This window comes from Carassius carassius, chromosome 24 (genome assembly GCF_963082965.1).
Source record: "Carassius carassius chromosome 24, fCarCar2.1, whole genome shotgun sequence".
Taxonomy (NCBI): Eukaryota; Metazoa; Chordata; class Actinopteri; order Cypriniformes; family Cyprinidae; genus Carassius; species Carassius carassius.
Window position 1 is genome coordinate 15,968,993 of NC_081778.1, and position 16,649 is coordinate 15,985,641.

Below are 16,649 nucleotides of genomic sequence, written 5' to 3' on the forward strand. Positions count from 1 at the left end.
GCGTTGTGCAAATCTGATATCTGGTAACGTACCCTAAGTGTTTGGATGGGGTCCCGAAACCTAAACCCAAGGGTAGAAATGCCGGGCGTGGATCAAGCAGCGTCGGAAGACCCATTCTCAACTATATGCCGACAGGATTAACAAAAACGTTTTATTTGTATGTCACTTTGGACAAAAGCGTCTGCCAAATCCCATAACTATAACCATAAACCTATTTTTCAACTTACCTGCTTCCTGGCGTGTGAGAAGTAGACAGTAGCATAATATAAAAACAATTACGTTAATGGTGATTTATAATACAATTAAATGTTTGTTTTCCATTACACCCCCCCCCCCATATGTACATGTACTTCACTTTATTATTATATTATATACTTTAGTATATTATGCGTTAAATGCTTTCATTAAGGCATAGTTTATGAAAGTGCAAACCTAAAAGTGACTTTTTTGTGGTATGACCTGAGCTTCTTCAGTTATGTATATGCTGTAATGAAGCAAAAACACTCAAAAGGCCAAAAAAATTGAAACAATCGAAATTGTTTTCATTTTTATTTTGGTTTTCTCCAGAGGCTCAGTTTTTTCACATAGGGACAATCAAGGAACATCAAAACATTTAAAATATGTAATGTGTAAGAGTATGCAGTAACACTTAAAAGTATGGGCTGAGAACATATACACATATATGAGAGTCCATGAATTAAAACTTTGCACCAACAACCCATTCAACTTTCATCTTTCCATCTGCAAAATCTAAAATACTTCCCTATTCTGTCCATGTTGTTAATCATACTCATCCTCCTGTAGACGTTGGCTGGCGTCCAAGCGAGGTTAATATTCAGTACCCTTATTCTGAATCTTGTCTTTCTTACAGTACTTTTCTTTTCCTTCATCTTTCACACAACATACTTTTCTAAACACATCTATAAATACTGCAATTAGACCTGCTGAGGTCACATTGAAGTGCCATTATCTCACAGAGTTCCTCGTTCTAGTGCAATAATAACAAAAGCAAACATTAAAAACTATAATAATAATTTTTACTTGAGTTTTTTGTGGACATTTTCCATTTGTAACTTTTATTCCATTTGGATATTTGCTACTTTATTCTTCCCCGTTCTCTACAGAGAGGAACTGACCATCAGAACGGTAAAGAAATACACAAAAAAGTGAATGATTTATAATCGTAAACACTGTAATTCACCCATTCCGTGTTTCAGAACATTCTTTCTGCCTTACTCTGCTTATTTTTGGCCCCGTTTGTCAAGTGCTAATTTCTATTTTGTTTGAGACACTAAAATTGTTCCATATACGTTTTGCTACATGTTACTCAAACTTGGACACACTACCACCTCCCCAAACACCTTTCCTCCTTAAGCATCATCCTCAGCCTCTTCGTCAAACTCGCCCTCCTCCTCGGCGGTGGCGTCCTGGTACTGTTGGTACTCAGATACCAGATCATTCATGTTGCTCTCTGCCTCGGTAAATTCCATCTCGTCCATCCCTTCTCCTGTGTACCAGTGGAGGAAAGCCTTGCGCCTAAACATGGCTGTGAACTGCTCGGAGATACGCTTGAACAGTTCTTGGATAGCAGTGCTGTTGCCGATGAAGGTTACGGCCATTTTGAGACCTCTAGGCGGAATGTCACAGACGGCGGTTTTGACGTTGTTGGGGATCCACTCCACGAAGTAGCTGCTATTCTTGTTCTGGACGTTCAGCATCTGCTCGTCGACTTCCTTCATAGACATGCGGCCACGGAACACAGCGGCGACGGTCAGGTAACGTCCATGTCTTGGATCGCAAGCCGCCATCATGTTCTTGGCGTCAAACACTTGCTGTGTGAGTTCAGGCACGGTGAGGGCGCGGTATTGCTGGCTGCCTCGGCTGGTCAGAGGGGCGAAACCGGGCATGAAAAAGTGCAGGCGGGGGAAGGGCACCATGTTAACGGCTAATTTGCGGAGGTCAGCATTTAGCTGGCCGGGGAAGCGCAGGCAGGTGGTGACGCCACTCATGGTGGCCGAGACCAGATGGTTGAGGTCGCCGTATGTGGGAGTGGTGAGTTTGAGGGTGCGGAAGCAGATATCATATAAGGCTTCATTGTCTATGCAGTAGGTTTCGTCTGTGTTCTCCACCAGCTGATGGACAGACAGTGTAGCATTGTAAGGCTCCACTACGGTGTCAGAGACTTTTGGGGAAGGCACCACGCTGAAGGTGTTCATGATGCGGTCTGGGTACTCTTCACGGATTTTGCTGATCAGCAGGGTACCCATGCCAGACCCGGTACCCCCGCCCAGGGAGTGAGTGAGCTGAAAGCCCTGCAGGCAGTCGCAGCTCTCAGACTCCTTACGGACCACATCCAGAACAGAATCTACAAGCTCCGCCCCTTCTGTGTAGTGGCCCTTGGCCCAGTTGTTACCAGCACCGCTCTGTCCTGTAAGGTCACAGGGAGGAAGCACACACTTCAGACATCAAGATGAGGCATTTATAGCTATAATATGATACTTTTAACATATTTTGTATATTTTTAACATATTCCTTTTTGCCAGTCACTCACCAAATACAAAGTTGTCAGGTCTGAAGATCTGTCCAAAGGGTCCTGAACGCACAGAGTCCATGGTGCCAGGCTCCAGATCAACTAGAATAGCTCTTGGCACATATTTACCTCCTCCACGAGAGAGAGAGACAGGGACAAGGGAAAGAAGCAGACCAGCTCAGTACATGTAAGAAATTAAATATATAAAAGAAGGTATTTTAATACCTGCATGCAGGTTTAAGGCTTTGAAAAAAAAAAGGTACAGTAATATGGGTAAGATGTCCTCTGCATGTTTCGCTTTTCTCTTGACCTCTAGTCCCCAAGTCTCATCTCAACACATTTTTTGAATGGTTATGCTTTAATGTTGACTTAATTACAGCCTTACAGTAATTAGATATGTAGAGCCAAATCTATTGTTTTTTTAATTGAACTAAAACATCCTCAGTCCACAGAGTTAATATTTAATAATTTAATTAATTATTAAATATAACTATATTCTGTCCTATAACTAAATAGTCAACATGCATACATTTTCATGGAACATTCAATGTCTATTATGTATTAATGACATAATATATTAATGACAACTTTTTCAAAACAATTACTTTAAAAGAATAACATATTTTACAAAAAATGTCAATAAAGAGATGTCGTGGGGAAGGGGGAAGCAGTGTTTCTGAATAAAGATTACAGTGCAATTTTTTTATGATGTGCATATATAAATAATTTATGATGAACATTGCAACATCCCATTAAATAATTCAAACTTTTGATTTCTTGTTGACTTTAATAATATATTAGTTGATGTATCATCATGCTGTATGTGCTAAAAGCATCTCTAGTGTTCCAATTTAGCAGTAAATGCTCACTGTTCTTAAAGGGGACATCTTTCCAATCTTTTCCTATATGTGTGTCTTAAAGTACCTGTAGCTTCATTATAGTAGACGCTGATTCTGTCCAGCTGCAGGTCACTGTCTCCATGGTAGGTTCCTGTTGGGTCGATCCCATGTTCATCACTGATCACCTCCCAGAACTGCACACAACACATTGTAATTTAAAGCATCTCCTCCTTGCAATTTAATGTCATTCAGTAATCATTCCAGCAATTCATTTATGCAAAGCTAAATTAATTCTGTCCTGTAAATCAAATTTGTACTACCTACTCAAAATACTTTGAGAAAAGGTGTATTTCAATTAAATTTAACCGAGGCTTTATGGATGTTTAAATCATTAATTCTATGTAACTGTCCAAGTGACCTTAATCTGAAAGAGAAGTGGAGAGAGAGAGGGGTCAGGATGGACTTAACAAGGCTGCGAGTGAATGGAGGAAGAAAAGCTTGTTCTTAGGATATATTGAAAATAATTGTTTTGAAAGAATGAGGCCAATAAACTGGAAGGCGCTGACTGACAAAGCCCTAATGTGACCCTGTTCTGACACTCTCGCTTATCAAACCTGTTACATTTCTGCTCTGTCATCACATCATATCATCCTAATATACCATGCAGACACATATGAAATCATTCGGCTCCACCTATTTGACCTTTATAATCACAATTTAAGACAATTTATCCCATCACTTTGAATTTGTTTGATTTCACCAATATACAAAGGTTTCTATGAATATGTAATTTACTCATTATTTATTTCATTTATATCTGTGCTATACCCGGGATTGGCAGCAGCTGTTAGAGTCCATTTGTGGATGCCTCCTTGTCCCCACCCTGACCTCAGATGAGTTCAACAGACACTCACAATCTTATCATTTGAAAGGCATGTCAATGCTTTTTAAAGGATGAAGACGATTTAACCTAATTTTTAATGCCACAGGAGGCATGCAACATCTCATGGGCAATCTTTAAAAAATGTGCATCTTTAATGAGGCCATGGGTTTGAACAAATCCTTATTGCCGGTGGTGTGCCAATTCTGACCCCCTGCCAAATTATTACCCCCTAGTATTGGTAGGTTTAGGAGTAGGTTTGGGGGAGGGGTTAGGATTAGGGGTGGGGTTAGGATTAGGCAATCAGGTAGCGATTTGAACGATGGGGGTAATAATTTAGCAGGGGGTCAAAATTGGGCACAACACTGGCTCTAATCTCTGTCAATGTGCTAGAAAGTCGGATTTGATAGATTAACTGGATTTTTAAAATTCACAAACGTTGATAATCATTTTGTTATAACAATTATAGTAAAAAGAAAGCTAATTTTAAAAACAAACAATTAAACAATGACTCACTCTAAAATAGCTTGATTTAACGTCAGAATTTCACATTATTAGCCTTCTTCAATTATATTACTATTAAATTCTGTACTATCATTCTCCATCGCCCCACCCTTCCCATCATCCTCCGCATGACAATTGAATCACAGCGGTCAATATCTGCACATCGATAAAAAAAAAAAACGAATTTAGTTCAAACTCATAAAATTAATTTCGAGTAGAAAATATGTTAACTGTGCGGTAGTAATATTAGTGCCACGTGTCATGGCTCGCGCTCTGGTCCTGCCAGCTGTTTAAAGGGCTCAGTCTTTAGTGATTACTGAGAGAGCTGCTGTTCACATCTGATCCGCCACACCCGCATTGTCAAGAATGAGAGAGAGAAAGAGGACAGACCCCCCACTGACCAGCGAATCCATTCACCCGCAGCTCTGATTTACAGACAAAGAGATTTATAGTTGGAGTCTGCGGAATTTGAAAATAGTGGCAATGAATGAGGAGTGGGATCTGCATATTTTGGGCGTGAATAAAGGGGGTTCAGATGAGTGGAAAAAAGAAAGCAGTGTAATGGGGGATAAAACAATTATTGTACATAAACTGGGTCTATAAAACTGCACAACGTGTTGCCATAGTGTAATGCATTATTAATAACATTTGGTAAAGGTGCAAAGCAAAATAAAATAGGTATTTTCTGCAAAATATGCCTAATATATCTAATATGCTGAGAAACAATAAGAAGAGCTAATATATCTATTTTAGATTAGGTAATGACGTCGAACTAAAATTACACTGATTATTGTTGCATTCTGAAACTCTTGTGCTGTTATTTAGTCGTGGCTGTTAAATCTAAATGACTGACTTTTTACTCTGAAGAACTTCTTACCTTGGCACCGATTTGGTTTCCGCACTGCCCGGCCTGGATGTGAACAATCTCCCTCATTGTTAGAAATTGTGTGAGAAGTTCTCAGATAAACCTGAAAAGTAACGGCGCGGCTCGGCTCACCAATAATTTGGAAAAGCCGGACAAAGGCTTTATATTCCTGGACTGTCTCCAGACCGAGGCTGGAATAGTAGTGGGCGGGGCACTACTGGATGTTGAGGAACCTGATAGGTGCAAGATATATTTGCATTTTAGTGACGGGGATTAGAGTGCAGACCGGAAGTATATTGTATTCTGCCACATAAGAATTTTTTTTTTTTTGATAAATCATAATGATATAAAATGATGTCGAAATGATGAGATACTAAGTCTTAAAAGTATGACCTAAAAATCCATATCATAAACAATTAAAAAACTTAAAAATTGCAATGAAATTAAAAGTACAAATTATGACATAGGCTTATAGAGCCTATTATTATTACAAATTATTAAATAGCTTAAATTCATAGTTATGACTTGCTTATGACACAAACAAATCGGCTTCTTAGATCATAATTATGACATTTATATTACCCTATAATAGCCCAATTATTACTTTTTATGTCATAGCCTACTTATGATTTACCAAAGGATGGGCGTAGGCTACAATATTGTTCTCATTTCTACAAGCAAACAAATGAAGGTGTCTCATTCCTCAGTTCACGGCAGAGAGCATTCTACCCACTACTCTCTATGACCGTCTCAAGACTTTGTGAACTACACTACCTAAGCTGTATTTTGCGCAGCGCGAACGCGCAGAGGTGTAGTGACTGTAGGGAGCTCACTGAGTGTTGACACACGGCCCGAGTGTTGTGAGTGGGCGTGGCCAAGTTTGCGTGCTTACGACGAGCTTTTGCCATCGACACAAGTGAGACAATCTGAGTCAGATTTACCTCGATTTTAACGAAACATCAGCAGTCGGTAAGAGCAAACTGATTTATCTAAATATCACGACGTTTCTGAACTTGTGGTTTTCATCACCAAAGTAAACTAAAGTCGCGTGAAAGTCGCGTGAAATAGCCGCTGCTAGGTAACGTTAGTAGCCAAGCATTTCCTGTTCTGTTGCAAGATGTGTCGATTATATGAAAATAGGTTTATATGAAGATTTGTATTTATTTATTATGATCTATAATTTGTATTGTGTAATGTAAGTTTTGCATTTGTGATATACACTTACCTGTTCCATAACATTATGCAGATCTCTTCTACTGTAAAGTGCTTTTTAGATTAGGTTTATGATTGGTTAACAGGTCCTTGATTTGAAAGCCAAAATAGCTGTACGTGTTTTACAGCAAAGCAATGGGAAAAGCAAACTCACATGAGAGACAAACTAGAAGTCATCAACATATTCCACTGAACTCTTGAGATTATGTAGTGCTGTATGTTTTTGCTCAGATGTCATATCTAAATATTCCCAGTGTGTTGATCTAGTGACTGATGCCTTTTAAGTACTGCTGCTTTCTTTCTTCAGATCTAATTCAGGATGTTTTACACCTGTGGTCCCAATGAGGCAATGGTGGTCTCAGGTATGCTGCATCTGTTGGGCTTTATTGCACAGTTATGTCAGTTATGTATATAAATAAACGTTGAAGTAAAAATACTCCTTCAAGTTTACAATCACGACAATATATCTGCATATGATAAAAATAATGTATAATTAAAGCAGCTGTTGACTAGAAACTGAAACCCATCAGACTTTTACTAGAAACTGTGGAGTCCTGTAATGATCATAGAGATCAATGATATTGTGCAAACTACATTCTTTCTTAAAAAATGTCCAAATCCAGAACTGTTTTCAGCTGTTCATGTGACTTTCATTCACAGGTCAATACAGACACAAAGTTCACTGTAATGGTTGTGATTTTGTGTGTGTGTGTGTGTGTGTGTAGATAAATGTCAGTGGTTACACATTAAGATTACTTTAATGCTCATGGGGAAACCCAACAAGGTTAATGCAGTCAAACTGCACAATGCAGAGGGGCAAAAAAAATATTTAGCAGCTCTATTTTATGTCTCTGTCGCCCTCGTTCCCTCTGTAAACAGTTGGCATGCCGCTGGAGACATGCGATTGCAGGAAGAGTGCTAATGAGTTTCCTTGCTTCTGTTGGAAATCCTGCATGGGATTGACATTGCTTTTTAGAGAGAAGAAGCAGTAACATGATTTGTGAAATGTGTGTGGATTTCCAGCAATGTAATGTTAAGATGACATATGTTTCTCTGTTAAACTAGAAGTGTGTCCTGATAGTAAAAGTGAATCATTTTGGACAGTGGTCGCCAGTTTTGTTAATAGGAATTGTCATAATTTTTATTTTTTAAAATGTTGTAAAAGTAGTAAAAATAAAACGTCTCTTATTGCATTGATCAAAACATCTCTTATTGCATTGATCAAAATACAGTAAATTATATTGCAAAATATTTGTACACATTTAAATAACTGTTTTCTACATTTATATGCTGAATAAAAAGTAATTTATTCTTGTGATGGCAAAGTTTGATTTTCAGCAGTCATCACGTCAGTCTTCGGTCACATGATCCTTCAGAAATCATTCTAATATGCTGATGTGCTGCTTTTTTTTCATGATTATTTGATGAAAAGGAATTTAAAAAGGACAGCATTGACATAATATTTGATTTAATGTATTAATAACTTTAAAAAAATCGTACTGACTCCAAACTTAATTTTTTAAATAATAAATTAAATAAATATAAAATATAGTTTAATTGCTAGTAATGCATTTATTTTAAGTATATCAATATTAAATGACTGATTCTATAATGGATATACCTGCCACCCAAGTATGTTTTCGATGAAGTACTGACACTTTATACCAGCAAACAAAATCTCTCTGTGTTGTGTCTCTTTCAGGATGTGGCCGCTCTCCTCCTCTAATGATTGCTGGTGGAAGAGTGTTTGTTATTCCCTGCATTCAGAAAATCCAGCGGTATGTACTGTATAGAATTACAGAAAAGACTGAGAGTCCCGGGCCTCATTATTGGAGGGAATAAGAACAAGAGGTGGCCCTGGGTGCAATAAAGACTCCACTCGTGTTTACATTCATCTCCTCGTATACATGGCGAGGATTACTGGAATCACTCAGTCTGCTAAGAATATATTTGCCTTCGCTTCACATAGTCTTGATCATTTAATTACTGTACATCAGCAGTCACATCTGTGAGGTTAAGCTCAGCCGTCAATGTGCACAACTATATGTGGGTGTTGCTTGATTTTGGGGGTGGGGCTATCTATTTGCCCAAATAATGGGAGACAATACTGGTTATAGAAAAGAATCACCTCCCTTTAAAATAATCACATTTAGTTGCTTTGCAGCCTGAAATGAAGACAGACACAATTTTTGTTTTATAAAGCGGTATTTACACAGTGCAATTTATAACATCCAAGTGAAAGATATAACACCAGCATGTCAGAAAAAAATAAAAAAAACAGCTGTTTGGTTATGGAAGCTTATATTAAGGGTAACTGTGATATTTTTTTCTGGTAAAGCTGAGTTTATATCTCATAATTCAGAATTACAAGATGTAAACAAAACAGATGTTAATTCAATTCTGAGATGAATAGTCTGAATTATGAGCTATAAACTCGCAATTGTGAGAAAAAGTAAGACATTTTTAGAAAAAGTCGCTAAAATCTTTTCTATTTTTTATTTTGTGGCAGAAAAAAAAACAGAATTGCAAGATGTAAACCAAGAATTCACAGCAAAAAGTTAGAATTGCCAGAAAAAAAAAGAAATAAAAAGTCAAGATCTTTATTTTAAAACTTTGTTTTATTCTGTGGTGGGAAAAGGCTTCCATATTTGGGAAATGCATTCATTTGGATGGTGTGCATACCTGCCTTTGTTTGTTTTTGAAAACAACTTTTTCCCTTTCGTTTTTCTTTGCTCCCAGGATCTCTCTCAATACTCTGACTCTGAATGTGAAGAGTGACAAGGTCTACACCAGACATGGAGTACCAATCTCAGTAACGGGCATTGCTCAGGTTAGAGAGACACACATTACACAGTCCTCTGTTGTACAGTCTGTAAGTGCTGCTGTTCATGTGTTCTTCAGGTGAAGATCCAGGGTCAGAATAAAGAAATGATGGCCGCAGCCTGTCAGATGTTCTTGGGGATGTCCGAGGTGGAGATTGCTCAGATTGCCCTGGAGACCCTCGAGGGACACCAGAGAGCCATTATCGCCCACCTGACTGTGGAGGTACTGCCATGTGCTAAAAGAGACTGAAGATACAAGCTTTTATGAGAAGATTACAAAGAGAACTGGAGGATTTTAGTGCTGAAATCAACAAGCAGCTGTACTTCTGTTGTTAGCTGTTTATTTGTTATTAATTGTACAATCTCTCTTTCTTTCTTTCTGTAGGAGATCTATCAGGACCGTAAAAAGTTCTCCGAGCAGGTCTTCAAGGTGGCTTCCTCTGACCTGGTCAACATGGGGATCGGTGTTGTCAGCTACACGCTCAAAGATGTGCATGATGATCAGGTGACTATAGTCAGGCACCACACACCCTAACGTTCACTGCCATTCAAGTGCTTGTGTAACATAAATATATTAACATGTAGGAAATATATTTTAAAATATAGTTTATTTTTGTGAGGGCAAAGTTGAATGTTCAGCAGCCATTTCTCCAGTCGTCAGTGTCACGTGATACTTCTGAAATCATTCTAATATGTTGATTTGGTGGTCAAAAAATATCTTATAACAGTTGTGCTGCTTAACCTGTTAACTGTCACCCGGCCCCTCGGTGGAATGCCCACGTTTACTTCACTATATTACAATTAAATCCTAATCTAATCATGATAAACTATATATCGTTGGAAAGGTCTAAGACTCCTAAATAGATATCTTATCTTTTTATTATTTATTTATTATGTAGGAAAAGTATTAGATTAATTTATGGCAAGAGTGCACCTCAAAAACCTACATCATAGCAGGAGTTCTGACCTTTGTCAGAAAAAGTCTTCTTTATTGCATTTTTCTCTATCTCTTTAGAAATCATTAGAAAGTATATATAATGCTTGAAAACTTAAACTCTCAAAATTCATCCTTTGAAACCCATTTTAAAATCAGACATTACATTACCATGAAAATGGTACATCAAATTCATGTTAGAAAATATTTTCAGTCATGAATTATAAAAAAATATATATATATTTCACTCAACTGAAACTCACTTGAACTTTCTCACAGAATTATCTAATCTCGCTGGGTAAAGCTCGTACCGCTCAGGTGCAAAGAGATGCTCGTATCGGTGAAGCTCAGTTCAAGAGGGATGCCGTCATCAGGGTGAAAATATTTCTTCTTTCTGTTATCATTGTTCAATGTGTGACGTTGGTGTCAGATTAAACTGTTAATGTGTGTGTTTGTGTATGTAGGAGGCTCACGCCATGCAGGAGAAGATCTCTGCTCAGTATAAGAATGAGATTGAGATGGCTAAATCCCAGAGAGACTTTGAGCTGAAGAAAGCCGCCTATGACGTGGAGGTCAACACCAAGAAGGCGGAGTCTGAAATGGCCTATCAGCTTCAGGTACCAAATGATCTTCACCTTGGTTTTCAGCTGGTAACATGTAACGTTTCATGTCAAAATCCTGTAAAACTAGACGATTAAGTCCCATCTACTGAGATTTTTGCTGGCCGTCATCTGCATCAGGTGGCCAAGACAAAGCAGCGCATTGAAGAGGAGAAGATGCAGGTCCAAGTCGTGGAGCGTACCCAGCAGATCACCCTACAGGAGCAGGAGATCACCCGCAGGGAGAAGGAACTGGAATCCAAAGTCCAGAAACCAGCTGACGCCGAGAGATTCCGCATCGAGAAGATCGCTGAGGCACAAAAGTGAGAACCGAGGAACTAATATAGCAATGCACAAAACACTAGGCTCCAAAAGTTTTGGCTAAGTTCACACAAATTTGTGCTGCTTCAGTGGAAGCAAATCTGAAGAATAGAACTCATAGCTTTGTATGATAATCTAAAAAAAACTTAAGTTCTCTCACTTTAACAGGCTTCAGTTGATCATGGAGGCAGAAGCTGAGGCAGAGGCCATTAGAGTGAGTTCATGAATCTCTCCACACACTTGTTTTTTGCCTTTGAAAATGAGCGTTACTATTCTCATAAGACACATACCCTGCTCAACATTCATCTTTTTCTGTCTCTCTTTCAGATGAGGGGAGAGGCAGAGGCCTTTGCACTGGAGGCAAAGGGTCGGGCTGAAGCCGAGCAGATGGCCAAAAAGGCAGAAGCTTTTAACCAGTACAAAGAGGGAGCCATGGTGGACATGCTGCTGGAGAAACTCCCACTGGTTAGTGCATCCGAAATTCTGAATGTCCACGAATTAGTTCAATGATAAGATCACTCAGCAATGACCTCCACTCCTCTAGATTGCAGAAGAGATCAGCAAGCCACTCTGTGCAGCCCAGAAGGTCACCATGGTGTCCAGCGGTGGGTCAGAAGTGGGCGCAGCTAAGCTGACAGCAGAAGTTCTGGAAATCATGACTCGGCTGCCGAGCGCAGTGGAGAAACTGACTGGAGTCAACATCTCACAGGTGACCACACTCACGGCAGCAGATCACACAGCAGTAGCTGTTTTGTTGCAGTTGTCATTGGAAATGGAACATATACCATTTTACTTGAAGTAAACATCAGTGAAAGTCAGGTTAAAAATAAGCAAAGCATATTTTCCATGCTGTTTCTTCACTAAAACAAATGCAAAGAGAAATGCCCCTCTGGAATGTTTAGCCCTAAATGTAACCCTATCGCCTTCTATGAATTTTAATATCTCTGTCCTCTATAATCCACCTTCACATAATGTTAAGTTTTATGATGACTTAAATGTTACAATTAAACAACTGGACTCTCATAGAGACAATATGGTATGGTGACTACAATATTAACTGGTCTGACAAAAACTGTAAACATAAACTCAAAGCACTTATGACAAAATTCAACTATCAACAAATGATTGTAGGACCCACAAGAATAACAAGGCACACGAAGGCCCTCATTGATTTGGCATTTACTAACAGACCTGAGCGAATAACAATGATTTAGAATTTGATAACTGGACTCTCGGACCACAACATGACTTTGACTGTTAGGAAACTGACGAAGAAGCGCCTGCAGTTCTTTGGTAAACCTGTTCATGAAAAAAAACACTTCATTATTCCAAAAAGTAGAATTGTGCAATTTGAAAGAGAAGTTAAAAATGAAAACTGGGAACAAATTATGACATTAGACGATGTAGAGGAGTGTTGTAATTCTATGACCACATCTATTACAAATCTAATGGAAAAATTTACAAAGCAAATAAAATCTAAACAAAGAGATTTCACGGTGCCCTGGATAAATAATGAAATACAAAAATTTATGAAAATGCGAGATTTAGCTCTGAAAACCTCTTTAAGATCTAAACTTAAAACTGATCTCCTCACTTACAGAAGTTTAAGGAATAAAGTCTTATTTGAGCTGTGGAAAGCAAAAGTGACATATTACACTCATCTAATTGATAGTGCTAAAGGCAACAAAAATTCACTTTGGAGGCATCTAAATAATCTGAGTAAAAATCAAATAAACAAAAAGATTACAGAACTTAACATTAATGGTAATAGTATAACTGATCGTGCCATTATGGCTGATGAATTAAATTCATATTTTGTACAATCTGTTGAAGAATTAACAAAAGAATTCCAACTTGTCAATCCTCTCAATCATCCATTGAGAGTAACCCCAACAGATTCCTTTTATATTAAAGAGGTGTCGCATACAAAAGTTGCAGAAATAATTAATAAACTCCCAAATTCCAAGTCTAATTACATTTTTAGGATGAATAGTTGTTTTCTTGTTTTCTTTCCATAAGAACCAGTACATTTCCCAGTGCATGGAAACAAGGCATAATTATTCCTGTGTTAAAAAATGGTAGCCAAGACTCAATGAGTAACTATTGCCCTATATCGATTTTACCAGTTTTATCTAAAATAATTGAAAAAGTTGTAGTAGTGCAACTGAGTGATCATTTAGAAGCCAGACAGCTACTCCATCCTCACCAGTTTGGGTTTAGACCAGGTTATTCAACAGAAATAGCAAACTGCTGTTTAATTGAAAATGTAAAAAAGTCCCTGGACAAGAGTAATGTGGTGGTAGCAGTATTTATTGACCTTAAAAGGGCATTTGATATGGTCAATCATAGTCTGCTTTTATCTAAAATGTTAAATTTTAATTTCTCAAATGAGGCAGTGTTGTGGTTTACATCTTACCTCCTCTAGAGTCTACAGTGCAGTGTGTTAAAGTTGATCAAAACATATCCGCACTCTCAAACATAAAAATGGGCATTCCTCAGGGTTCTATACTTGGCCCCTTGCTGTTTAGTCTTTTTATAAACGACTTACCTCTGCACTGCTCAGATGCCAGTTGTCAGCTCTATGCGGATGATGTAGTTATTTATGCAACCACCATGTCACCCGAGCAGGCTGCAGCTGTACTGTCTACTAGTATGTTTGACATCCAACAATGGCTCATCCAAAATCAGCTAGTTCTAAATCTCTCAAAAACAGTTTCCATGTGCATTTCCATTAAAAAACTTGATTTAAAAGGAAGATTTAATATTAATATACAAAATAAAGAAATACATCCAGTTATAGAATTGGTTTTAGATCCTCAACTAAAATTTGACAAGCATATAAAGACAATTTTAAAAACAATACAAAGTAATCTCAACTGTTTTAAATTAATTAGAAACTTCATACCGAACCAGGCAGCCCTGCTGTACATGCATGCTATGATCTTTTCTCATATATATTTTCTCATATATCGATATTTCTCTGTGAAGAGCTCTAAACTCTGGAACTCATTACCATCTGACATTAAGACTGTACTGGACTTTAAAGTGTTTACTTCCAGGCTAAAGAACTTGTTAAAAACAAACCAAAGGTGTACACATTATTAATTAATGCTAGTAGTATGTAACTTTACAGGTAAATTTCATGGGTAAATTTTATCATATATAACCAGGGACAGGAGTTGTTTATATATTATGTTATATTGTTTTAATTGAAATAGTTAAGTATGTAAATTGTATTGTGTTTAAAAGCCCAACCAGGGACAGGAGTTGAAAATTAGCATTTGCTATGAACTTTTTATGCAGCACTTCAGTTACAAGCTTGCTTTGACACTATGTTTGTTTGCATTGTCCCTGTCAAATAAATAAAATAAAAATTAACTTTGTTTTTTTTATAATATAAAATTAATATTGAATTATTGTTAATATATATTTATTTTATTTTATTAAATACTTATATGCACCTGTATGACAGTACAGTAATATTTTTTACCAGCATATATTTTTTACTGAAACATTCAATTGAAATAGGTTGAACTAATTGAGGAAAATGTACTGAACTTGACAACTCTAACTATGCTATTAAATATATTTTAAACTTGGCCAAATAAATAGTGCATTTAAATCCTTGCGATATTTACTAAATTGTCAATCTTTTAAGTAGTTCTTATTGAAATTGACTTTATTGATTAAAAACCTGTGTCTGTGTGAATGCCCCTTAAGTTTACATTAGAATACTTCAGAAATACAGTACAAACTGCTTTAAAACACACCTGCTTTCTACTCCAGCCACACTAACATTTTGTTACCTTCTGTTTTGGACAGGTTGGATCAACCCGCATGGGCTAATGGAGTTCATGAGGAAGGAATCGGGTCTGATCCGCTGTGATCGTGTCTGTATGCATGCCTGTGTTTAAACTGAACCTGGAACATTGAGGTCCTTTTTGTGTTTGTAATCCACTAATTGTAACATTCAGTTTTTGTATTCTATTCTAATTGTTTTTTAATCATATGGTAATTTTATAAGTTAGGTGAACTACATCATCTGCTCTAGAGCCACTGTTATATTCAGGGAAGCAGGGCTGGTCTTCCTTTTTTATTTTTTGAATAGTTTTTTGTATTTCTTGTCTGTCAGAGCCACACGCCTGTTGATTCTGGTACAGTTTCTTCCAAAACCAAAGTGCATTCAAGTCAAATGCATGTAAATTTAAGGGGAAGTCGTGGCCTAATGGTTAGAGAGTTGGACTCCCAATCGAAAGGTTGTGAGTTCGAGTCCCGGGCCGGCAGGAATTGTGGGTGGGGGAAGTGCATGTACAGTTCTCTCTCCACCTTCAATACCACGACTTAGATGCCCTTGAGCAAGGCATCGAACCCCCAACTGCTCCCCGGGCGCCGCAGCATAAATGGCTGCCCACTGCTCCGGGTGTGTGCTCACAGTGTGTGTGTGTGTGTGTGTGTTCACTGCTCTGTGTGTGTGCATTTCGGATGGGTTAAATGCAGAGCACAAATTCTGAGTATGGGTCACCATACTTGGCTGAATGTCACTTCACTTCTTCACCTGAAGTGCATTACTGAAGCCATAGTCCTCGTGCATGATGCCTCACATCTGCAGACACAGAAGTGTGACGCTTTATTCTTGCACTTTTATATATAAGGTTAATCATTCAATGCTCTGTGAAGGCTTTTTTCTTTGATATTGAAAATGATTTGGAATATAATACATTTTTTGTTACCTTATGCTCATTAAAGTGATTTATACAGCAAGTTGAAAAGTAAGATGGTGTGGGAAGTGGGTGAAGAAAAGAAACCCTTTGATTTTTTTTTTTAGCTGATGAACAAACATGATAAAAGAAGAGGAAACTGGTCAGGTATTTAACGAAGGCTGGAAGTATGTTTCTCTGCCCAAAGAAACTCCAGTGAAGGCTGGTGATGGTTTAATTTCTCATATCACTGTATGAAAAAAAATGAAGTTAGTCTTTTTGTTTTGCAATGCTGCTGTGTACTTAACACTAAAATCGACTTCACATCACTAAAGGTTAACCTATGCATTTGTATTTTATGCCTTCAAAGTGCCTCAGAGCTATTTTTACTTCCTCTCTGAATCAACCTGCTCTGATTGCGTTTCAGCAACAGGAGCTGTGATGTG

At 37.8% G+C, this 16,649-nt stretch overlaps 2 protein-coding genes across 3 annotated transcripts; one reads left to right on the forward strand and one right to left on the reverse strand.

Moving 5' to 3' along the window:
* Positions 1-535: 535 nt before the first annotated feature.
* Positions 536-5,798, reverse strand: LOC132102956 (tubulin beta chain). 2 transcript variants are annotated; one of them, XM_059507707.1, is made up of 4 exons: positions 5,631-5,798; positions 3,455-3,563; positions 2,552-2,659; positions 536-2,428 (listed from the first exon to the last, which is right to left on the reverse strand). In XM_059507707.1, exons 1-4 carry the CDS (start codon positions 5,685-5,687, stop codon positions 1,371-1,373), a joined length of 1,332 nt encoding a protein of 443 aa, XP_059363690.1. In that variant the 5' UTR covers positions 5,688-5,798; the 3' UTR covers positions 536-1,370. The 2 variants fall into 2 exon arrangements, with proteins under 2 accessions (XP_059363690.1, XP_059363689.1); XM_059507706.1 differs by having other exon boundaries at positions 2,552-2,662; positions 5,631-5,796.
* A 695-nt stretch (positions 5,799-6,493) lies between these two features.
* Positions 6,494-16,191, forward strand: LOC132102959 (flotillin-1-like). The gene is made up of 14 exons (XM_059507710.1): positions 6,494-6,587; positions 7,138-7,192; positions 8,533-8,608; positions 9,570-9,660; positions 9,732-9,875; positions 10,038-10,157; positions 10,866-10,961; positions 11,051-11,203; positions 11,327-11,508; positions 11,675-11,720; positions 11,834-11,971; positions 12,051-12,215; positions 15,329-15,720; positions 16,068-16,191. Exons 2-13 carry the CDS (start codon positions 7,150-7,152, stop codon positions 15,350-15,352), a joined length of 1,278 nt encoding a protein of 425 aa, XP_059363693.1. The 5' UTR covers positions 6,494-6,587; positions 7,138-7,149; the 3' UTR covers positions 15,353-15,720; positions 16,068-16,191.
* The last annotated feature ends 458 nt before the right edge of the window (positions 16,192-16,649 follow it).